The following is a 25,813-nucleotide window of genomic DNA, read 5'->3' as shown; positions in this document are numbered from 1 at the left end:
ACCTCAATTCCAAGTTACCATATATTCTTTATCTGTATCAACTGTGTCCTTATATAGTATACAAAGTTGCCTCTGAATCAATTTACAGTACTTATTCTAGGTCCTACCTTCTTTCAGTTTGCATTTAAGAGGAATAAGCTTATTCATATGTCAAAATATGACAAACCAAATGCCAAGTTTGAAGACTGTAAATTCATTTGGTAGGTGAGGAGAGACTTAATGTAAACAGCGGTATTAAGCTTAGGAGGAATCGTGGACAAGGGTAACAGTCAGGTACTACAGAAATAGGATGGGAAGCAAAAAATGAGGTCCTAAATTAAGCTGCCTGTAGAGGAAAGGCTGCCTTGCCACCCCCTCCCACTTATTAGCTGGGACAGATTAGAGACAATGATGAGCCCTGGGGGCCCTATTCACACCTTAGATTTAGGAAAACACAAAAAGTCTCTGCATATAAAATGAAAAATGTAAGCACTTCTTGAGTGCTGTTTGCTGTTGTTGTTCAGAGGAAAAGCAATTAGAAGTGAAGGGCATTTTAAAAATGATCTAACCTCAAACACTGAAAGTCAGAAAAAAAGTTAGAGGCTTGGGGAGAGGTTATATTTTGGGAGATTACGTGGAAAAAAAATGGGTCAGTACTGGGAAATGGCAAAAACAGAGGCATAAAAAAAGAAACAGTGAATAAAATAATCCAACAGGATAAATATTGAAACAATACACAAGCCTGGTTAGAAATGCTCTAATTTAGAGTTAATTTCTTTCTTAATTGTAAAGAAACAGATATTTCACCAAAAAGAAATTTTGAAATTATCAGAATTTTACAGCAGAAACTGGCAGTGTGAAGAAATAGAAGATAATTAAGATGAACATACACACACACACATATGCCATAATATTTTTAAACTTTAATTTGCTAACTACGAAGTATGTGGAAATATTCTTTATTTCCCGAGTCCCTACTATTTACACAGCAGTTTTTGGCATCAAGTAAGGTTCTATGTGAACAATTTTCTCTGAAAAAGTCCTCTTTTAACAATGCAAACCTCCCAGGGTGCCTGGGTGGCTCAGTGGGTTAAAATAATGCAAACCTTCCTTATTAATTCTTAGTACAAGGATCCCTTTTCTCACTCATGTTTTAAGAAGTCTACACATTACTGTGCTCCTATTAATATTTCTCTTAAATTATTTCTAGATTATATACCTTCTAATGTCAATAAAATGAAATGCTTATAAAGGTCTAATGTCTTCAGTTTAATCAGGCTGTTGTTAGAAGGAATATTTCTGTTTTACTTTGGCTGGGAAGTGGGTTATGATGAGCCAGAAGAGAATGAGCAACATAAAGTAGAAAGAAGCCCTACTCACCAAACCACGCCTGCTGGTCTCCTTGAACTTCTATGGCTAAGCCAAAGTCTGCCAGTTTCACAGCTGCTCCCTTGGATTTGCTAGCTAAAAGCAAATTCTCAGGCTTTATTTAGAAAGAAAAAAAAAAAAAAGAGACTGAAGTGAGAACCTATTTTAAGTGACTATTCAAAACTAACAACATTTTGTAAGATTGGGGGGGGGGAAGTCATGCACTGTCCTCTCTCCTGGAGACTGTCATTCCTAAATCCCAGGGAAAATATGGTTAGAAAAACAATTAAAAACTATCATGTGTGCAGGTTTCAGACAGATGCATAAATGTACTAGAGAGATACTAGGCAGAAAAGATAAAATAGTTGGGCACAGATCAAATGAATGGAAGCACCTGTCTTGACCTGCTCACATGCTTCCAAGGGCTGCTGAGGTCCGGACTTGGCCATGGACATTGACTTAGAAGCCTAATAGAGTACAGACATTTTCAGCAGAAGGAAACTTGGCAAAATGATAACAAGAGTTGGACCAATCTACAGACATTTGGCAAATGAAACTGTGCAAATTAAATCCTAGTTGACTTCAAGAGTTTGGACCTAAATGTAGTCATTTGATTCCTCAATGTTTCCAAACAATTTCTGTACAAATTTTGGAGTCTTATTCTGAATTACATATTAAATTGCTGTCTTTAAGAATCTGTTTATTCTTAAAGGCAGAAAGAGTATACTATTTGCCAAATGTTAGAGTTAGCATTTTTTCTCTTATAAGCCAGTTTTTAAAGATATAATTTAGATGTCTACAAAGTGTGATTCAAAGCATTCCTCATATATTTGTTCTCGCATCATGAAATACTATAACAAAGATACATTTTCATTTTCTTGGGTATTAATCATTACTCAAGGACTGATAACTCGGTGTTGGAATAAGGCTGTGTTTATACCACTGTCTCCCAACCAGGGCATCGAGACACACAGGAACTCTGAAAATAGGCATGAGGGCAAAGACTTGAATTTCCCCCAACCACCTTTGTGGACTTTGGGAATTGAAGTGAGAAGACAGTCAGGAAAAGGAGGCTGATTAATACATACACTGAAGTCTACCATTGCTAAGTATCTGGATAAACATCCAGCTGGACTGGTACATCCACATTTAGAAGACTAGTTCAACATCTTACCTTGGGCTAAAACCCAGCAAATTTAGAGGTGTGCCTCGGACTGAAAGAAGTTGGGAAACAATGGAGTTTACAAGTGCCAAAACAATTGTCTGGAAATCTAAATATTCAGGTCATTCAAATTGATTCTGTTTCTGTGTTGGCAAACTAATTCAATATTTTTTTTCATGAAATGGCTACTTTTTTCTTACTGAATTAGGCAATTCTGTTGGCTGTTTTGACCTTGTATAAACACAGCCTAGACCAATATTAAATTTATTAATTAAGCCAGCCATGCAAATTAGCAAAGACTCATAACCAGAACTTGAAAAAATTAGGTTTAGTCTGTAAGAAATAAGAGTGTAGGCAAGTAAGTTTTAATCAAGTACCAGACTTCTTCAGGCTATTGCTGTTCACTGCCATCAGATTCATCACTGTTATGACAATAGGTAACTGTAAGGAAAACTTTGTAATTTCTTAGGGCTGATAGGGCTTTTTAAATCACCTCAGCACTAAATACATGATAATTTAATTTGGACATTGGGATGAAGATGTCTCAAGACTATGAAAGATGTCCATGCTGAAATATCCTTCAGTGAAAAACCTAACATCCAAAATGGGGACTCTGGTTATCTATTAATGTAGTACAGTACCTAACCATATCATATTATTAATATTTGACATTTTATTTTCACAACTAAAATTTATGGCCTACTACATTCATGCATTTTCTAATTTAATCACAAAGTGATTTCCAGCTATTAATTTATTAAATAAATGACTTGAAAAACTGTATCAAACTGTAAGCAATAGTTTAATTCTTTGTAACCTTTACACTCAAAAGCACTGAGATGTCAGAGTTCTCTGCTAATACACATCTGTCCTAATTTGTCAACCACAGACTCATTCAAGGAAAGAGTTTCAATTACTTTAGAAATCACAGTCATTTTAGATCTTTTAATGAAGTAGTACTGAAGTATCCTGAGCAAATGTCAGTGCCATCAGTAAATAAACTTTTAAAATATTTAATGTGCTTTTATTCTTATCACTAGATCAAAAAGTTCTGGGCAGTGCTATGTGCATTACGCCCTTAAACACCAAGTATCTGCCAATTCAGAAGAAATGGAACACCTTAGAGTTTTATCATACATGGCCTCTGAATGACTGGGGCAAATATTCATACCTAGAGATGACCTAGAAGACCTCTCTATTGGGCCTTGTGAGTCATCCAGGGAAATAATTAATCCGTTTGGATCAGTGTTTTACCTTATACCCATTAAGACTGTTCAGCTGCAGTTATGTACAGGAAAAGGCAGGGCTCTTTCAAGATTACTGTGGAGATTTAAAAATTAATAGAACTAAAATGGCTTCATGTTTATACATATCTTTTAAGCAAACCTAAAATACAGAATTATGGAATGCAAACTGAAAAATAAAGGTGCTTACTGACTTTACTAAAGGGTTATTTTCTTTATAAAATATTTCATCACAAGATTGCTTCTAATGGCCAGCTTTAATGAAACATTAGAAATAGCATACAAATGTGATTTATACACAACTCTTTGGAATATATTCAAAATCTGAATAATCCTGTTATCACATTCTGTCATTTATATGGCATCCAACTTAAATACGTGTTGTACTGCAGAAGTTCACTAGCAGGTAGGTTAGTTCAAATTCTGAACACCTACAGAAAAGAAGATAATTTGCGAGTGTAATTCACAAAAGCTGAAATGGTAGACTCAATCAGCTAATTAGTGGCTGCTTCCTTAAAAGGACCACCACCATTATCTGCTACTATTCAGTAATTTGATTTTCTAAAGCAAATGAGAAAGGTGAAATCAGAAACACAGGTCTTCCAATGTATAGCTGAACATGAGAGAAATGGGGAACACGATGATCTAGAAAAAAGATGCAGAGCTAGGTCTATGTCCTAGGACAGACTGTTATTAACTGTGTGGACATGGGTAACTCATAGACTGTTGGAGCTAATTAGTTCTTTCATCTCTCAAATGAGCATTATAAGCATATTTCTCATAACAGTATATACAAAATTATAAAATCTCACTGGATTTTATCACCAGAGCTCTGTTCTCTGTATGGAGCAATATACACATTGGTGATTAGCTGTTACACTCCAGTGCAGCTGGCCATGTCAATGTGCAGGACGCTGAATATTTTCAGCGAATGTTCATAACTTGGGGGAGGTCTATATTCCTAAATTTAATGCAATCTATTATGCTAATCTTTATATATTGAGATTATTTCTAAATTCCGATAATGCAATCACTTTTTAGGTTGGGTTTTAAATAGATTCTACTGATGTTCTCACACACAGGTTCCTTCCCCACCCAATTGCTTCCTAATGATGCAGGATTTTCCATGACATCTGGTCTTAGTGTCAACAACCATTTATAGCATATCAGCTGTAATGAGCAGCAACTGTTGGCAAGTTTTGTTCTGTGCTTCCATATGGATGCAACAGCAACTTATTTCATTGTGATCTGAGATTTTCTTGAATCTGTCCAAGTATCTCAAAGTACCTAGGCAGGTTGCTGGTGTCACTTTTAGGACTAGGAATGACTTAGGACATAAAATAACTCAAACCCTTCAGTCTCAATGAGGTAGGATCTGTGCACATATGTGATTATCTAGCCAACAAAACTCAAACATTAGGAATTTTTATGCGTAGTGAAATCATGTATGTTTTACTTTTTTATAGCTTTTTAATGAATATCATAAAGTTATTAGTTTTACCATTCTATATTATCTAATCCCTTCATTTCTGTAGATACTTGTTTCTAAGAATTGAAATAATCTTTTTAGATTTCTTTCCTCTACTGGATAGTATCAATTATTTCAACACGAAGTTAAGAATTCCGTGTTTTGGTGTGTTTTCAGTCACTTTTCCTTTGCCACAGAAGGTGTAACAACACTCCTAGAGATAAACTAAGTGAAAGTGCATGAATTGAAAAGCTTGAATATCAAGCTCACTCATGTACATGGCAGAAGTTCTTTTGTGCACATGGTACAAGGACTTTTGCTTTTATTTTTATATGGAATGGATATTTGAATTTATGTACCTAAGCACACGGAATTCTCAGCTGATGCCATGTGTTGAAAATCTGTGGTTATCAAGTACTATTTCCATCATCAAGCATACATGAGCAAGTTCCTAAGAATCATCTGTTTTCCTTTCCTGTTTTCTTATTTACTTCTACCTTATTAGCAGATACTATCAGCACATACTTCTATACTATCAGCAAGTACTTCTCTGAAAGAAGCAGACCAGTGGGACTCTGCCAATTACCTACTGTTTCTCCATGGCCTGACACACAGCTGTCAGGTTCAACAAAGAAACATAAGAATGACCGATGAAATGTGGAATCTATCACTTACACAGTTTGTATCTAAAACACCTAGACATTCTTTATACACAAATGATAAGTTCTTTAAACTTTTATCTGAGTATACTTCTGAAAAAAGAGGAACAATTGCAATTTTATAATTATTCAAAATGTATCTACTACTAAAGAGGATTTACTGAATACATGTCATATTCCCCCAGAAAATTAATTTCTCTCCTTTCTGATCTTTAATTTTATTCCTATATTTAATTTAGACTTAAAATCCCTTCCCCTATCTCCAAAATTATTATCCTCATTAAAATCTATTCTCTCTCTCTCTCTGCCCTTTTCCTCTCTTTCTTTTCTTCTTCCTCTCTCTCATATCCATCCCCTGATCTGATGATTTTTCCATTAAATAATATTGTTTTTCAGGAGGTAGGCCAAGGAAAAAAGCACCATTTTCTGCTGAGACAATTCACAGATGTTGATGTGTTGCTAAAAGATTGTTTTATGTATGAAGCCTTCTGACCAGATGCTGTTCATGAAGTTTGGTAACCATCTCTGATGTACCTTGAACCGAAGAAATCTTACTATTTTGTGTGGAATATATGATAAAGCAGAGCTATAAAACTATCTCCTTTGACTTACTTCTGTTCCCTGATTCACAGAAACTATATTTTCAGACTGTTAAATGAGAGAACACATCTCTCCATTTCTTGTGACCTCAAGAGTTGTCACTTGTTACTACCAGTTTTTGTTTGACCTATCTCCTTTTTTTCTGGGAGGAATAGCACTGATACGAATTTTTAAATGATCTTTAATTCATGGCCTGTATGTTCTAGCCACACAAGGTTTGTTCTGATTTTGCTCTATAATTTGTGCCCACCAACTCTGACAGAACCTCAATAAGTGCTTAAGAAATGTTTGATGAACATTTAATCCTCTCTTTTTACACCTAAATTTTCAATTATTAGCTCACAAACACTCAAGACTAAGTTACAGTAATCTACTCTTTATAAACAATCTATTTTTAGGCACTCCAGATTGATTGTCTTGATGTGGCCTAAATCAAATGTGCCAAATGCATTTCATTCTTCTCTGTGTCTCATTTTCCAAAGGCTATGACCAATGCCACCTTACTAATTTGCTAAATAAGAATTTTTTTCTTTGGACATCTATTAACAAATTATGTTGCGCACCGCCCCCCCCCCCAACTCCACACTGTATCTTAAACATAACTTAAACTTATTCCTTATTTCTAATAATACAGATCTTATACAGCTCTGGAAGATCCGTAAGCAGGATCACTTTAATCATTTGATTCACTAAACTTAGACCCATTTCCCAATTCTTCATGTTGCTGGCAAAATTACTTTCCATCATTTTTTGACCTATTATTTGGCCTTTCTTAAAGTTTTTGATTTATCCAGCTAATGAGCTGAGACGTGGTAGAAATTAAGTATGCAGACCCTGGAACCAAAATGCTTGGGCACAATCACAATTTACTAGCTGAGCAACCGTGAATAAGTTCTTTCACTCATGGTGGCTAAATCTCTCCTTATGCAATATGGGGAGGATCAAAGTGCCTTCCTCATAAAGCTGTTGTTAAGATTCGTATGATAACACAGTACAGGGTACATGGTAACTGCCGGAAAAATAGTAGCTATTATCATTTTTATTACTAACGTCCCGCCTTGATCCGACTCCCAAAGACGAGAGTCATATTCCTGAACTATAGTACTATAATTATGTCACCGCTACACTCCTTAATACTGCTTGGATCTGACAGTGGATTCACCTCAGATGAAAGGTCTATGTATCCACTGGATACTGCCTGGTTGTGATTGATGGGCTTCCTTTATGCTAATATCCCACCACATGGAGCCTTCTCCTATTGCTTGTTTCTGGGACATCGTCCAATTTTCTGCTGTGCCTCAGCCTTGTCTCTAGGTTCTTAGAATTTTCCATCTGGTGGATTCCACCGTCTAATAAGCTCCCAAGAGTGGCAGTTATTCAAATAATGATCTCAATGATATTACTGTATTAAAGAGTGATACTTGCCCTCTTTATTCAATATTAATTAACATACAGAAAAATCTATTTCATTCAGTGATGCCTTTTATATTATAAATGTGCTTTTGATTGAATTTCATTCATTCCAAAATTAAAAGCATATGCCACAAGTATTTACTAGGTATTAAGTCCTATATTAGATACCATGGAGTAAAACAGTATTCTAGGTAGGTACAGAACAGTAATACAGCTTTTGTTCTAGAAGAGGCTTATAAACAAAATGTACAGCACTCATATGCTTATAGATACCTTTAATAATGAAGAACATAACATTTCCTGTGGTATTCTCTCAGTGATACGGACAAATTAAAGTGTGCACCGAACATACGTATTCTAATGAATTAACATGTAAGTCAGGATAGGGAAACAAAATATATGACCTAAGAATAATAAGGGCAAATTTTTGTTTAAAGCTTGGTAATAAGAAATTTTACCAATATTTTCATTTTAATATACTGGCGAATATGCTTTCACAAGCTATATACTTATCAGATAAAGTATATGTGTGGGTATAAAAGACATAAAACAAAGCCAGGGATTTAGCACATTCAGGGTGTGTGTAAAATGCCTCTAATATACTCTTAGTGTGTTATGAAATGGCCTACTGAAACATGCACCAAAAACTAGACTCAACTGAAGTCTGTTCTAGTCAGCAATCTGACAGAAACCAAAAGAATTACAAAAATTATAACTAGCTCTATAAAAAGTTCACCCCTGTTCTCTCCTAAAATCAGAATAAGAATGGAGAACAAAAACACTTTTATCCCTTGAAGGAAATTTGATGGGTGATTCAGCAGGTTATTTCTTTTGGTAGTTAGCCTCCCTAAAAGTCCCCTGCCTGAGTTTTTAATTAGTCGATTTAGCTCATATATCAGAAAATAGACCTTCTTCTCAGCCCACATCCTAGGCCCACTGCTATCTCTGGTTAAAGTTCCAGTTTTTGAAGCGCTCAGCTGAACTTGAACACTTAGAGAAGTCTAATATCATAACCCCAGAAGATATATTTTAAAGGTCATGTAAGAGAATTCACATTTTTCATCCTTGGTTTTTAGAGTATACTTCTAATTATTTAACATAGAGTAAAATGTTTCAAATGACAAATTTATTAAATAGAGTCTGTAATAAATACGCATGCCCATATATATTCACTTACAAAGGAAAAATAGTACTGTGAGTTCTGAGAAGTTAACAAAAAGGGGCTCTCTCTCTCTCTCTACATGGCTGGTAAGGAATTCTTGAGGTGATTGCCAAAGATATGAATTTTTAAAGGAATATACTGTTTTCCCTTAATCATGATGGGTACATTTGGTAAAGTGTTAGCAGATGTACACAGTCTTATCTTGGCTCTCCAAAAAAAAAGAAAAGAAAATGCCATTAACCATATCTTTGCTTTTGACATTTAAAGCTCTAAGTCTCAAACTGAAATCAAAGGAAAATTCCAGAAACCTAAGGCAATGCTTTGCTTACAAACCACATCTTCAAATAACTTATTATGGATCCTTAGAGATATATTCTTTTAGAGCATACTAAATGAATGGAAACTACAGATTTATCATTATTAAAGAAGTCTGCACATGAGAAACCAGCCTAGGTCTTCCCACTGAACACATACAGCTGAAGACATTGCAACCTTTGTGGCTCCTCTAGATATTAATGCCTGACTATGGATGAAGCTTGAAACTATATAGTACTCACACTTGCTACTTTGCCCACCCAGTGGTTTCATTTAAAGTTTTAGGCCTTCACTGTATCTCTGAAATTCTATGAGTGAAACTAGACTCTGAGAGAAGGGGACAGAAAAATGAATGAAAGAGTAGTCTCCTTCTGAACTATTTAATTTCTAAATGATCTAAACATTCCTCATTCTCAAAGGTATCAGAAACTGAGTGGAGTCTTAAAAATATTAGTCCATATATATGTTATATAAATATTAGTCCATATATATGTTATATAAATATGGACTTAAAAATATTAGTCCATATATATGTTATATAAATATTATTTTATAATAAAATTTGTTTTACTTTTTTCCTTTCTGTTTTAAAAGGCACTAGTATCTTGCTACCTAGGAATGTAAATAAACAAAGAACCAGGAAGTCTCAATGCCCTCTGAATTCCTGGGACTATTATTAAGGAAAAGAGACTTCAGAGCCCCAAATGGAGATTCTTTAATGCCAAAAACCTTTGTCTCTATTCTCTTTATAATTTCCATAACTATTTACATAATATTAGGTATATACAGTATGACTCTAATATAGTATGCTTGATCAATGTCCACAGAACAGGTTTAGAATGAAGAAGAGATCATCAGTCTTACACAAAGTCACATTAAATGCTATATGCTTAGGAGGAAGGAAATACAGCACCCTATTTATTGTTAATGGTAGGACATTATTCCTCTGGATGAAATGGAATTTATGTAAATCTTAAGTGTGGATGAGGGAGATGAAATAAGGCTGTGGTGAGGGAAAGTGTTTTCGTAATGTGTTGGAATGAGTCCACACAACTTTCTTGCTCATATTTTTGCCTTTACAGGCATAATTGCAGCTGAACAGTCATTAGGAATTGTGTGGTGGTTTATCTTCTCCAACAGCATTACTCACCTTCAGGTCCCGATGGACTACGCCCATCTGATGGCAGTGTAGCACAGCCTCCAGGATCTGCTGAATGCAATGACTGCATGCAAACACCAGGGGGCGTGTGTTAGTTCCAAGCTTACACTCACTGTCTGTACACCCTCAGAGAGACCGGGTTAAAGTGCAAAACCAGCAGACAACTGGGGTTGTGTTTTACCACCTTCAGTATTGTAAACATATTGCTCAAGTAGAGTGACTACTACCTCAGAGCAATCAGAATCTTGCCAGATGTGCGCGAAAATGTGGACCCACTTGATCTAGAAAAAAGCCATCTTAAAAATATTTAATTCAGTAGCTTATTTCCTAGTTATGAATTCTTATAGGAAAAGAACTGGAATGCAAATAAAATTTTTATAGCTGTTGTGGTCCACCTCCACCCCACATAAAAAACTGTTTCCCTATTCCCTCCCATTTTTCTAGTATCATTCCAAAGCCCTCACGTTAGCGGTCAAGGCACTATTAAGGTTAAATTAGGATAAGTAATGAATTTTTGATAAATCATTAACTTCTTGTGCTTTAATTTAGCTGGCAATTATTATCTCTTGCCTGAGGGTTCATCAGACTCAAATGGAGCAATGTGTAACCAGTTGTTTTGCTACAGCAACCCATGGTCTCAGAACAGAAGTGGTGTTTAAATCTACAGGCGGACATACATCACAGGCCATGTTTATCTCCAGGCAAATGCTGGACATTTCAGGAAAGCCTGCCCCCAAACCGCCTCTGGTAGTTTACTGCTTGGAAACTTGACAGGTTGTGTTCTTAATATTGTCCTTCCCTTTTCGCTATGATGTATATTTAGCCTGTAGATGAGCAAACTGAAAGAGGCATCATGCATTATCATTTCATCATGTAGTCATTTTAGGGAAAAATTGGGAAAGGCAAGGGAACCATTTTAAATACCCACCCTCTGCCCTTTCCCCAGAAATAAAACAAAACAAAACAAAACAAAAACCTCCTTTGATTCAGATTTATGGACTCCATATACTGACCTTCAGGTCCCTGTGAACTATGCCATTTAGGTGACAATGATTTACACTTTCTAGAATCTGCTGTATACAATGACTGTAAAGATACAAGGGCAGAATGGAAGGGAGAACATTTTAAAGGTACATAATCACATTGAATACAAAATAAAATGAAAGTTAAAACGAAACAAACAAACAAACAAAAATTATATTTTCTCACATCTTTTTTAGCTTTACACTGGAATTTAATAATGCTGAATAAAGCTAATTCTGGTTCTAACAAAAATGACATCCAACATAGAGTTTGTGACATGTTCAGACAAAACAATTTGAGCTGTGTTTTTTTTCCCATTGAAAATGTACAAATTAAATCAGTTGTATATAGAAGATTTCCATATTCAAGGAGAAAAATTTATAAATATTCCCATAATGTTCTGGGAAAATTCTTCAGCAATATAAAATTTATGGGTATTTCTCATACACATCTAAACTGTTTAAAATCTGAGGTCACAATTAAACATAGGTGTTGAAACAAGAGGGTACACACAGATGAAGTGGCGGGTGAAACAAGGGTTAAGAAAAATGGAGGGACACATTCATCATTTTGACTTAGAAATGGTGCTTCTTGAAGAATACAGTAAGAGGAAAACTAATGCAAGTCTCCAATAACAGAGGGGAATTTCAAGTAAACCCATGACATAAAATAAACCCCTCTTCAGGACAGGCATACTCTGGAGAAGGACTAGGCACTTATGGAAAAAAAATTTTTTTAAATCCCCTGGAACACTGGTAATTGTCAGATATATTTCCATCTACCTCAGTGAAGGAAAACTTTCCTTACTACTATGTCAAAAGCACAATTTATACTATTCTTATTAAAGGCCCACTGATGTCAGACAGCTAATTAAATTAGAGGGGATAAATCACTGATTGACACCCGTAAGGTCCCATGAGCTTTCAGCTGACATAAAATAATATAGACCACACTGACACATTTGGTATAAATTTATATTTGTGCAACTCAAATGCATGATATGTACTGAGCTACATTCATATAGCAAACATTTTAATAAGGACATTTCAATTATTTAATGTACAAAATAATATTACTTGAAAGTAAATTCTTGAATTATAAAAAGTAATCACCATCTGATTTTTTACAATGTGAATGTAAAAAATCGATCAAGATTATGATTATCCAGTCCTAACTCTATAAAGAGTTCCACCAAAAGAGCTAAACATTGGTTGGTTTTTGGTAACAGAGCTTATTTGAGTGTTGGTAATTATTTTTTAAATACTGTGACTTTTTTCTCCTTCACTTTGTACTACATTTTAGAAATATTTCACTTTCTCTTCTCAAATGACAGACATAAGTCATTAGGCTTAATGAATAATGCAAAATAAAGTACATAATAATTCATATTAAATAAACTTCGTCATTTTTTTACTGGTGAGAATGGATTCAATTCTTCAGCTCCTGAGGACTAGTAGGGAAAGACTTCTTTATGTTTGTTCTTGGGAAGAGAATGTTCCTTCTGCTTCATTTTGTGTGAGACCTATCCTAAAAAATACTCACTTCTAGTGAATTTGAAAACCTAATATAAACATGCACATAAAATGATCCAACCTATAGGGTCTCCCCTATTATCTATAGGGCTCTTCAACAGTGAAAAAAATTTCTATTTTAAATTCAAACAATACTTTTCAAACACAATGACCTGTTTAACATAACTTTAAAAAACAAAATAAATCTAACACCCTAACTTGTTAACTACCTTAATTAAAATTATTATTCTCTCAGGGCAAGTGGGCAAATAGCTACTCACAAGGCTACTCTGAAGCCCCTTTCCAGGGCCGTAACATGGGAACTGGAGTGAACTAAGCAAGTGATGATTCACTCATGATAGTATAAATGACACAGAAGTTTCTATTTGACTTTGACAGTAAAAATTCCATTAAAAATTAGACTGTAGCCATGTACAGATAAGATTCACAGAATGTCATAAACTGGCATAAAACCAAGAAGATTAATTAGAGATTTGCAAGTGAGCCTGTGTGTGCATATGCTATTTTGAAGAGACGGGGAGGGAACCTGCTATCAGCTGACTATCTGCTGAGTGCAGGCTACAGTGAGATTAGCAAGCTTTAGGAAGCTCTGAAAGAATTAGAGAATGGGAGCAGACAGTAAGTAACTAATATTCACATCTCATTTACATTGTTAATAATGAGTCAATAGCTCAAGGCCAGATCTTTCAAATTAAGTACCAACTACTGAATATGTATAAAGAAATGCCAAGGAAAACTAACATGAAAAAGTCTAACTAATGTCTAAGCAAGTAAATCAATGTCACTTCACTCCAAAAATGTTGGCTTTGTGTAGCCTAGGAAATTTCAAATGAGAGAAAATGTATAGCCATTGTTAACCTCTGTAAAGATGATGCCAGTTAACAAGGCTAGAAAATCCTTTTGAATCCTTTGAAATATCTGAATAAATATTTTTCACATGAGGTTTCCAAAAGCCATCCTGGAACTTCCAAAGAGTTAAACAGCTAATAATGCTTTAAGGAGACTACTGGATTTTGTAGTCTGTTTCTTTTTATGGTCTCTGATTAAATAAACATGGGCTATTCAGTGGAGCTTTCTGTGATGATGGAAATGTTCTATATCTGCTATGTCCAATTGGTAGCCACTAGTCATTTATGGCCACTCAGCATTCAAAACGTAGCTAGTACAACTGAGAAGCTAAATTTTTTATTTAATTGTAATTAACTGAAAGTGAAATAGCCATGTGTTACTAATGGCTGCCATAATGGGCAGCTCAGGACCTAGAGACCAGAGGATCTGAATTTTTGGACTCTTAACTTCACTAAAAAAGTAAATTTCTTTAGGAGAAATCTTTCCAGGTAGAGTACAGATTTTATTATTTATTTTTAAAAACACTAACTATAGATGCTATTTTAGACCAGATTCTAGTTTTGTTTTCCCCAAACAATTACCCTGGAAATCCTTGAGAGAGAAACAGCAATTAAGAGGGACTCATTATGAGAAGTTGTCCAAGATGGTATTCTGAGAGTCTCATAAATACTAAGGATTATGATGCATTTGTAAAGAGATAAACTGAACAAGTATCATTGAATGTTAAGTCTTGTATCTTGCCCCTGGGGCAAGTCACTTACCTGGCATCAGCTTCACTGTAATACTCTCTTGCCACTATGTCTTCAAACAGTTCACCTCCAGTAACTCTGTAAAGACAAACAAGATACTGACATTAGAAAAAAAAAAACAAAAATATGCATCAATGGGTTTGTACCATATTCATGTAGATTTTTGTTTTCAGATTACTTTGAAAATTACTAAAACAAGGTGTTGTAAAACATTACAAGACTTAACAGTTCTCATAACAATTTACATTGATCTAAACATGTCCTCTTTGCTACATGTCTTTCTATTGCTAGATCCTGAGGACACAATTTTCTGTATGACATAAATATATTCAGTGATATCTCTTATACCAAATAATCTCTATGAAACTCTTCATTTAAATTCTCTAAATATTAACTAAGATCTGATGAAGTGTGTGAAACAATTTAGAAACATTTTCTGAACAATAAGAGAAGATGATTACTATCAAGCCTGCAGAGTATATGTTTGCAGGTTTTATCTCTCTGGAAGGGCTTGTTTTTTAAAATGCAATAAACACGCCTTTATGGGCTAGAGGTGGCCTTTCAAAATACATACCACTTTTGGGCTGAGTCCTACCTAGATTTTCTTTGTTAAGCACCCCGATTTCCTTTATGCTCCATGCATTTGCCAGTGAACACAGACCTAGGGCTTTTGGAAATGTTCCTAGAAGGCAGCACTGATCCCTTGCCAACTAAGAAGCCACATCTATTCTCCATCTTTAAGTGAAGACTTTCCCACAACTCAGCAACTGGATTTAGTTACTCTATAAAATACATTCAAACCAAGGATTTCAAGGCTCTCTACCTAAATAGCTATAACTACCTTTGGGATCCATTTCTGCTGTTCTGGGGCTAGAATTCCCCAACCAGTAATTCTCTGGCTTAGGCTCCTCCTCACCCCAGTACATGTTTTTAACATAATTTTTTTGGCAAAATTAAAAAAATATGGACGTGTACCAAGCCCTTATCTCTCAACACCAACTCCACTGTCCGGAATAAACTAATTTTAACTATTCATATCCTTTTAACTTTCTGTGTATCTTTAAACACACTACTCCCTTGCAAACACACCAAAAACCAACCAACCAACCAACCAAAAAAAAAAAAAAAACCCACGTATTTTTTTTCTCACATTTTTCTCACAAAAGTGAAATCATGCTAATTGTATTTTCATTTCACTTTAGGTCAAGGGCACCATTTCATGTCAGAACATTTTCTTTATTTAAAATACGAAATAAAGAAATAGACATTTATGTATACGAGGACAGGGCAAACTGCCTTCCACAATGGTTGCATGTTGTGAAGGTGCCCGGTTTTTTTCCAGTTTAAAAAAAAGTTAGAAAAGTTACTGCATATTAATATTTCTTGATTTTTAGTGAAGTGAACCATTTTCTCATGCATTTATCAGCCATTTTTTTCTCTTTTATGACATGGCTTGATTTTAAAGGGAAATTTCAGCTTTGGAGCTTAACCTTGTGATAGTTAACATTTGCTTACTATGTGCTACACAGTGTACTATTATATTAACGCAAAAATACTTGCAATTATTGTCTGAGTTTTACCACTAACTCAGTTTACTGACAAGAACATGGATGTATAGAGAGTGACTTGCCTAGGACTTAAGCGGCACAGGTGGGCCATCCATTTCACAGCCCCTGCTCTCAATCCACACACAGTGTAACCATTCCAATTACACTGTCAGTCTTCTCAGAAGTTTAGAAGGCATTTGAAAATGTACTAGAAGGGGGCTCCTGGGTGACTCAGTTGTTAAGCATCTGCCTTTGGCTCAGGTCATGGTCCGAGGGTCCTAAGGTTCTGGGATTGAACCCCACCCTGGGCTCCCTGCTCAGCGGAAAGCCTGCTTCCCCCTCTCCCACTCTCCCTACTTGTGTTCCCTCTCTTGCTGTGTCTCTTTCTCTGTCAAATATATTTATTTGTAAATAAATAAAATCTTTAAAAATAGGAAAAGAAAAAGTACTGGGTGAAGGTATAAAGCTTGGTGAATGTTCTTTATGGAATGGGAGACAAAATTACTCTTAAGATAGCTTTTCAAAAAAATTTTCATTTGCTTTAGTAAGTTCTAAATCATCAAATAATAATGTTCCAGAGATGACCAGTTATTGTTTTCTTCTGTATTTTCCTTTCCTAAAGGAAAAGAGGCAATACTAAAAACTTAATGTGTCTGAAAGTTTATGCAACTTTGACTCTTCTTCATGGTATTCTGGATATTTACAAGACCACTATTTTTATTCTTTACATTTAGGGACACCTGGGTGGCTCAGTGGGTTAAGCCTCTGCCTTCGGCTTGGGTCATGATCCCAGGGCCCTGGGATGGAGCCCGGCATCAGTCTCTCTGCTCAGCGGGGAGCCTGCTTTCTCCTTTCTCTGCCTGCCTCTCCCCGCCTACTTGTGATCTCTCTGTCAAATAAATAAATAGAATCTTAAAAAAAAAAAAAAAAAGACTTGAGTCATTATTTCATTCTTTACATTTAAAATGTGCCTCTAAAATTATTTAATACTACATATGGGTTTGTTCTGAAAGCCACAGTTACAGGTACATGTACTTCCGTTTAATAGCTCAGTTAGTTTTTATCTCCAGTTAGAGTAACAATAATAATACAATCACATAATGTACCCAAAATAAATTATAATACAAAATAATTAAATATTAGATAGAATGTACTTCCAACAAATCCATTATCATCCCTATAATGATAATAATAGTTTGTGGGATTTCTTTCTTTGAATGTGACTAAGTTGAATATGATATATATCCATATTTATCTTTGTTTTTGATCATAGGTACCTAGAGATTCTCTATTATACACAAGTGTGGTTTGTAAAGTATTTAACAGATACTGAATAAAAAGCTCATTGCTAAAAAAACAAACAAACAAACAAACAAACAAACAAAAAAAAACCCTTCTTGCCATTAATGAAATTGCTGCTTAAAGTAGCTCCCTAAGTATACTGTATATTCTGTCATGTCTTAAATCACTAGAATCACAACTTACTGACCTTTTCTACCACAGCATCTAACCCATAGTATTTGCTCAATTAAGCAGTACTGAAGTAATGATTACATGAATTAACCAAGTCAGAAGTTCATGCTGTCCATTTACTCTAAGTCTGGACTTTATGTGCACTTAAAAAGGAAAAAGAAAACATTAATTTAGCTCTCTATAGCAATAGGTTTTATTTCTAGGTGTTTGTATTTAAAGATGAATATTAAAAACTCTTGCGGCCTACCATTCTGGTAATTTTCAATGAACTATCCTAGCTGTTAAAGAAATTTAAGGTGTACAGAGTTTTATGTTAAGCATCTCTGACAGCACTGTTTCTCATTTTCTAACATTCATTCTTCCCATTACTTAAAAATATCCTTATGCAAATGACGCCATTTTATCATTTCTGTTACATGTATAATAAATGTCTGGGAAGGAAAAAATGGAGTTCTAATAGAACATGCGGCTGTGAAGATAAACTATTACATTTTCTAACTTTTAACACACTTCTATACTAACACTATTGCTTAATGGAGCACAAAATTAAGCAGCAGTTATTACAGATTTAAAAAAAATTTTGTGTGCTATGTAAAATTTCATACAAAGTCAAATTAAATCAGTCTCATGAATAAACTGTTAACTAAGTAGAGACTTAGTGAATAAATGAATGTTGGAATACTGCTATGATGTGAGGCATATCAATTATACATCTGAAGCATTAATTATCATTTATGAATCCCTAGAATATTAGGGCTTCCAGGGGAAAAAAAATAAGATAATCCTAGAATCATGAAAAGATGAGATTTCACATACCAAAAAGATAAATACTTTTGTTGCCATAATTATTTATAGGGATGTTGGTTCATTTTGTGTTATCCAGCAGAATGAATTGTTCCTTTCTTCCTAGTCTATATATGATTTGTATCAGAAATAGTTGAAAGTAGTAGTAGCAATGATATAGTGATTAGAACTGCCCAAGGTGGTGGGGGGAAACCCAGGAATCTCAGGACACAGCCAAGTTGGAAAACAGGAACCAAGAGGAGGGCCTAGCTAACTCACGGTAGGAGGTAACGTCACAAGAGCAAGGCCAGGAATATCCCCTGGAAAAAGAAGCAATTCCTCCCAAACACTAAGTATAAAGCTGAAGAAACAAACCCAGTGAGTTGAAGCTACCAGACTTTTAATCCAAGGCTCTGAGCAGAATCTCCAGAATGTTAGGGCTTTCAACACTGGCTGGAGTCATGTTAACAAAGAATCACTACAGTCAGATTTTTGTCAAAAAACATATCATATGCTGCCTTGCATTTGGGTGATAGGCATGTCTACTAGTAATCTCCCCCAAGACAGAAGCTACAATGGTGATGTATTAATCTCTTACCTTCATGATGCCCAGCACACTGCCTTCTATGTGGTTGAACAATAACAGCAAATACCCACTGGGTGCTATGTGCCAAGGCCATGTGTTGTTCTAAGTCTCTATAGTTACAATACATGCCCATGAGGTAGATGCTAGTGCTATTTCCGTTTTGCAATTAAGAAAACACAAGTAATGAAAATTAAGGGCTTTTCCCAAGAACACATAGCACCAGAGGGAAAAGGGGTTTGTTTTCATCTGTGCTGCCCTAATAGGAGCCCCCTGGACACAATCTGGAGAGCAGAGGAGCAAGTCAAGGGTCTCTAGAGAGCCCAAAGGAGCACGCAGAAAGACTGGAAAGAATACTGATGTAAAGGCATTCCATGTATATCTTTTTTTTTTTTTTTTAAGATTTACTTATTTTTTTGACAGAGAGAAAGAGAGTGAGAGCACAAGCAGAGGGAGCAGCAGGCAGAAGAGAGGATCACGACCTGAGTTAAGGGCAGACACCTGATTGAGCCACCCAGGTGCCCTTATATCTCTTTTTTAAAGTCAAACTCCTGGCCAGGGCTGGAGACTAAGTCAGTGGTCAAAGTAAAGCTGACCAGTGTTCATCAGCAGGAGTGTTACCGCCTTTTTTGGCTATGTGGGATGGTCCCTTCCATGACGAGACTGTTAGCACCAGGCCCCACACTAGGTGTCAACAGTGCTACCTTGTCAGTGTGGCAATGAGTGTGTCTATTTATACCATTGACAGTCACCCCCCTCTGGGCTCCCAAGACATGCTTGATGAGAACCTCCGAGCTAAGGGAATAAAATCTACAGAGATACAATTAAGAACTTAGGTCTTCTCAGCACCATGCTTTAACATCTATGGTCAATCAAGCTAACCACTGCTGCAAAGGACCTTTAGGCAGACTTCTACAATGGAACACTGTATTTTCAGTATCCTTACAGGTCCTTGACATACAGAAGGACCTTAATAAATCTGCTGAGTGAATAAATGATTACATAATTAAATGGGTGAATGAAACCATAAGCATCTGTCCACAGTTTCATGGTTTAACCTGTAAGCTAGAATCTGAGGGTGAAAGCTTTCCTATCAATTGTATTATTTATCTACCAATCTCTAACTAAATCCTGCTGATTCTATCTCTGAAATAGATCTTGAATTAAGACTTCTTTCTATCCTCACTACAATGTTACAAGCCCGAGGAGTCACTATCTGTCACCTGTACTTCTCCAAAAGCTTCTTGATTGGCCAAACTTCCCCTCTGCCATCAGTTCTCCAGATAAAAGCTTTAAATATGCTTCATATTTTGTCTGATGCCTACAGGAAGCCCTTTAAATAGCTGTCCTTTGCTACTGGACATGGGCCTTCTGCCTTCTGACCCTCCTTCTCCTTCCTTGATACTTACTGCTCCAATCACAAATGGCCTTCCTTCAGTTACTCAAGTACATTAAACTCCTTCCCATCCCTAGATCTTCTCACATGCTTATTTTTCTTCCCTGACATTCCCAACCTGTCTGCCACTATTACTTGGTGAGTAAATCCCTCTTATCCTTAAAATTTGGTTTTAACTTTATATCTTTAGACCTCCACTCATTTATATTATCTTATCCCCCAGAACCCTATGTTACTCTTCCTAACACCTGTCACCCTTATAATTATGTGTTTGCTTATGTAATCATTTGTTTAATGTTTGTCTCTCTACTAGTATGGTAGTTTTGGGAAGGAAGAATGTCCTGTGTGTTCACTATAAAATAACTAGAGCTGAGTCATAGTGCCTTTGACAAGCACATTAAAATGCTTTCAAGTGAATGATTCCAGAGTTTTATATCTCAAAGAGAGGTATATGTGTGAGAATATCCTATGTCAATACTATAATGTTGGTTAATTCCTGGTATCATATCACTTACCATTATATTTTGATAAGATGGTAAGGACTTCTCAAGGAGTTTTCCCCCAGAAATCCTTTACCTCAGTTACGGATCTTGTAGTATCTTTCCCACAAGACAGAGTTTGTCTATAAACTAATCATGTCAGATCACAAATGCAGAATTATTTGAATTCATTATAAGCATATGTTTGGATTAGAGATTGAGAAGGGAATAAAAGCATGGTGTTTTTACAATTTTTGGAAGACAGCTAGCTGTATTTCAGTTTTTAAAGAACTGACCTTATGCTTCTTGTCACTATAAATAGAACAAGAACATCTATATGTCTAACTTCATTTGACATTATGCCTCTCTCATATATTTGGATACTTTCAAAGTACATGGTCAATGATCAGTGTTTCAAGATGAATCAAGTGGCATAACCATAACATGAGCAGACTCAGTTGTATCTTGCAGTCCCATTAAAGCTACAGTGGTAAGATGCCTGGGTGGCTCAGTGGTTAAGCATCTGCCTTTGGCTCCCATCATGATCCCAGGGTCCTGGGATTGAGCCTCACATCAGGCCTCCTGCTCAGTGGGGGGTCTGTTTCTCCCTTTCCCTCTGCTCTTCCTCTCCACTTAAGCTCCCTCTCTCTCAAATAAATAAAATCTTTTTTCAAAAAAGCTACAGTGGTAGGTATAGGGGGGAGCTGATGCAAATTGGGGATGGAGGGATTCAAAGCACAACCCTGGTTTCATTCTTAATACCATTGTTAGTATTTTATTTAGCTAAGATCGATTTCTTATCTTTCTTTTTTAAAAAGATTTATTTGAGAGAGAGAGAGCATGAGCACAAGACAGAGAAAGAGAGTGAGTGAGAGCGAGCGAGACAGGAGCAGGGGGAGAGACAGAAGCCCACTCTCCACTGAGCAGGGAACCCAACAAGTGGCTCAATCCCAGTACCCCAGGATGATGACCTGAGCTAAAGGCAGGCACTTCACCAACTGAGCCACCTAGGCACCCCTAAGATCAGTTTTTATTTTTTTTTTTTTAAGATTTTATTTATTTATTTGACAGACAGAGATCACAAGTAGGCAGAGAAGCAGGCAGAGAGAGGACGAAGCAGGCTCCCCACTGAGCGGAGAGCCTAATGCGGGGCTTGATCCCAGGACCCTGGGATCATGACCTGAGCCGAAAACAGAGGCTTTAACCCACTGAGCCACCCTAAGATCAGTTTCTTATGTAAGTTATTTTCTAGCTGAACACCAAATATTTGATGACACCTCTGAAGTAGTGGACTATCTGAAGTTGTTAAAAAATGATTTTCTGAATGAATTCCAAATTGGATTATGGAAATTTAAAAAGGCTGAGAGTTTGCTTTAATAGAAGGTCCAAAGAGTTTCTTATTGATCCTGATGTAAACAGATTTGCGGAGTCAGACAAAGAATCATAATTGAGATGATAAAACTGAGACGGGCCATTGGAACTGTTCCATTCAAAACTGATTCTAGCCATAAGGAGAGAGGCAACTTACTGGGGGAGGCACAATTTGGAATAGTAGAAGCAGGGTGGAATATTCACGGGCTCTGTCCAACCTATTTCACTAAGCAGAGTGGGAAAGAGGAATAGGATGGCATGGTTCAAAAGCCTTCAAAAGAACACTTACTTTACTCCTGTTTTTCTGCCTAATCTCTAATTGCTGAATCTATCCCTTTAGCATCATACTGGATTTCATTTTCTCTCACCTTACTTTTACACTTGATACCTTCTGTATCCTCCCTCAATCCTAAAACTCATGCCAATTCTACATTACAATTCCTTTCTCATTCCACCTAGCTTTCACAAATGCATGTGAAAAATATAATAATTCACATTCTTAAACTGTTTTTCCTATTCAATGACCAAGAAAAAGCATGAATGAAAACAACACTGCTAACCACAATTAAGGGCACACAGAATAAAGCAAAAGCAGAAATGAATGGTTTATTTTTTGTTCTGTTTATATCACCATCCTCAAATGAGAAAATCAGCCATTAGGCTTATTATATAATGTGTGTGTGTGTGTGTGTATGCGCGCGCGCGTGTGTGGTTTAACAAGATGCCTTAATCTAGGATTGTTTGATTAAAGACTCAGGCAATGTATTACTAAGATGTGCATAACAAAATGAATGCGTCTGGAGGGAAAGGTATAAATTGTAAAGCTATACATTAAGAAAAAAAGTTTGATGCAAATTAAAACCACAGTGAGATGACCACTTACACCCATTAGGATGGCTGACTGACAGAAAGAAAGAAAGGAAAGAAAGAAAAAGAGAAGACAAGTGTTGGTGAAGATACAGAGATTGGAACCTTTGTGACTATTGATGGGAATATAAAATGGGACAGCTGATGTGGAAAACAGTACAACAACTCCTGAAGAAATTAAAACTGAATTACCATATAACCCACCAATTCTGTATTTAGATATATACCCAAAAGAACTAAAAGCAGGCTGTTGAAGAGATATTTGTACCCCCAAGTTCACAACAGCATTATTCACAACAGTTAAAACATGGAAGCAATCCAAATGTTCATTAGGAGATAAAGAGATATGCAAAGTGTGGTACCTATAGATAAAGAAATATTGTTCAGCCTTAAAAAGGAAGGAAATCCTGTCATATGCTACAATATGGATGAACCTTGAGCACACTATGCTAAGTGAAGTAAGCCAGTCACAAAAAGATAAATACTGTACTGTGGTACTTAGAGTGGTCAAATTTGTAGAAACAGAAAGTAGAATGATAGTTGCCAGGAACTCAGAGGAGAGAGGAAGGTGGAGTTACTGTTTAATGGCTATAGAGTTTCAGTTTTGCAAAATGAAGAGTTTTGTAGATGGCTGGTGATGATGGTTGCACAACAATATAAATGTACCTTAATGACACTTAACTATAATTAAAAATGGCTAAGAGAACAAACTTTATGCTATGTGTATGTTACCACAATAAAAAATAAATCAAACCAAAATACCTGATGAAGATGATGACAATGAAGAAATAAAAGGTATAATTTAATGAGGACTACATACTTCTATTTCCTATTTCTCTCTGTGGGTTCAGAGGACTTTAGAAAATTATCTATACCAAACTCTGGAAAGCTAATGTTTATTTCCTATGTTAGCCAGTTACGAATATTAGTAATTTGTTTCACTGTTAGGCAGCATGGTCAAATAGAAATGAAATGGCCTCAACATTCTGGTTTGATATTAGCTAACTGTATGAGGTCAGGTCAGGCCAAAATTTTTCTTTGCTGTATTTTGCTTATTCAAAAATTGCAAAAAGAGAATACAGCATTTCTCGCAATTTACACCCACCAGATAAAAGTTGTGCAATTTGTGTTTTACACAAAGGCACAAACTAAGGAGGCAAGGGAGGGCTGTAATCCAGCCTTATTCCATTCTCTGAGCAAAGTGCCCATACCAGGAGCTTTCTCTAATGGCACAGAAAATACCTAACAGGCATATTGTGGCTCTGTTGATATCTGACAAAGTTCCCTAAGTAATTCAGTTCATGCTATCCCCTACTCACCAAGATTGACTATTGTAACCCCAGAACCTCTTTGAAATACACACTCATTGAGACAACCAAGGTGTTCTCATCCTGGAAATACCAAATGTGACAGAAAATGATATTCCTGTGGTGTCTGTGAGGTATGACACATTTATAGAATCCTTTACTAAGTCCTCACGGAAATTTTAAAATTATATAGTGCTGTGCAAGCTATGTTTGAGAGACCAGCAGAATTGTTTGCCTCTTTCATGTCTTATCATGGTACTTCTCTCTTCCAACTTGAGGCTGGTCAACTAAGGGGTAGCTTACCTCTTTGGCAGTTGATAACTTGAAATTATGTAGCTTTGCACCAGTCTCACCAAAATCCTGCTTATCACATATACTCACATTATGAGGATGGATGAATTAATATAGTAATACACTCAACTCTTTTGAAGAAGATATGACAACTGATATCACAGTGCCTGTGTGTGTGTGAGTATATATAGTATGTGTACACACAGATAAAGTGAGAGAGCTGATATGAACACTGTATTAAAAACCATTGATGTACCAAACAGTGGCTAACTGAATATAAAAAAATAAAATAAAATAAAAAGCTGATAATTCATTCAGGTAGATAATGATGAATGGTCTGTTGAGACACGAGGCCCACCTGCCAAGCATCAGGTCTACTCTTTACATTTTCAGTCCCTATAGTCGAAGCTGGGTTCATATCCAAATACACAAGACTCTTTTAAGTAAGGGATCTAGTTGAAAGAGAGTCATAGCCTGGACCCACAGCTGGGCAAACATAATCTTCAGTTGAAGATGTGAGACCAAAGGAGAAATACTACTTAATATACTCAGAGGATTTGCAAGGTAAATAAACCAATACATAAAAATTCCATTCTTTTAATAACCACTTAATTTTCTGCATTATCCATAAAAATTAATTGCATATCTTAGTCAAATTTTTATTTTTTATTTTTTAAAGATTTTTATTTATTTATTTGACAGAGAGAGAGACAGAGAGAGAGAGGGAACACAAACAGGGGGAGTGGGAGAGGGAGAAGCACGCTTCCCGCTGAGCAGGGAGCCCCATGAAGGCTCTATCCCAGGAAGCAGGGATCGTGACCTGAGCCCAAGGCAGATACTTAATGACTGAGCCATCTGGGTGCCCCGTTAGTCACATTTTTAAAAGATGTTTTTACATGCTTATACCCAGTGCTATCATATATATATATGACATCATATATGTATGATATATATATAATGTTTATATCACCATATATATGATATATATAATTTATATATAATATATATATATAATTATATATATATATGATATA

General features: G+C 35.9%; 1 protein-coding gene across 34 annotated transcripts in view; it reads right to left on the bottom strand.

Annotated features, from left to right (window-relative positions):
• The window catches only part of CAMK2D (calcium/calmodulin dependent protein kinase II delta), a 330,054-nt gene that overhangs the window by 77,244 nt on the left and 226,997 nt on the right, over window positions 1–25,813 (bottom strand). For 20 of the 34 annotated variants that reach the window (XM_082727990.1, XM_082727978.1, XM_082727979.1 and 17 more), the window contains exons 5-7: window positions 14,695–14,760; window positions 11,543–11,615; window positions 1,360–1,462 (exon numbers count right to left, since the gene is read on the bottom strand). In XM_082727990.1, the coding sequence (XP_082584116.1) occupies window positions 1,360–1,462; window positions 11,543–11,615; window positions 14,695–14,760 (242 nt within the window). Of the gene's footprint in view, window positions 1–1,359; window positions 1,463–10,520; window positions 10,594–11,542; window positions 11,616–14,694; window positions 14,761–25,813 lie in introns of all 34 variants that reach the window. The other 14 variants (XM_082727961.1, XM_082727988.1, XM_082727965.1 and 11 more) reach the window with 1 other exon arrangement.

The sequence above is a fragment of the Mustela nivalis genome, assembly GCF_964662115.1.
Source record: "Mustela nivalis genome assembly, chromosome: 4".
NCBI classification, from domain to species: domain Eukaryota; kingdom Metazoa; phylum Chordata; class Mammalia; order Carnivora; family Mustelidae; genus Mustela; species Mustela nivalis.
The sequence above is the reverse complement of the archived record's forward strand: the minus strand, read 5'-3'. Positions and strand labels throughout refer to the sequence as shown.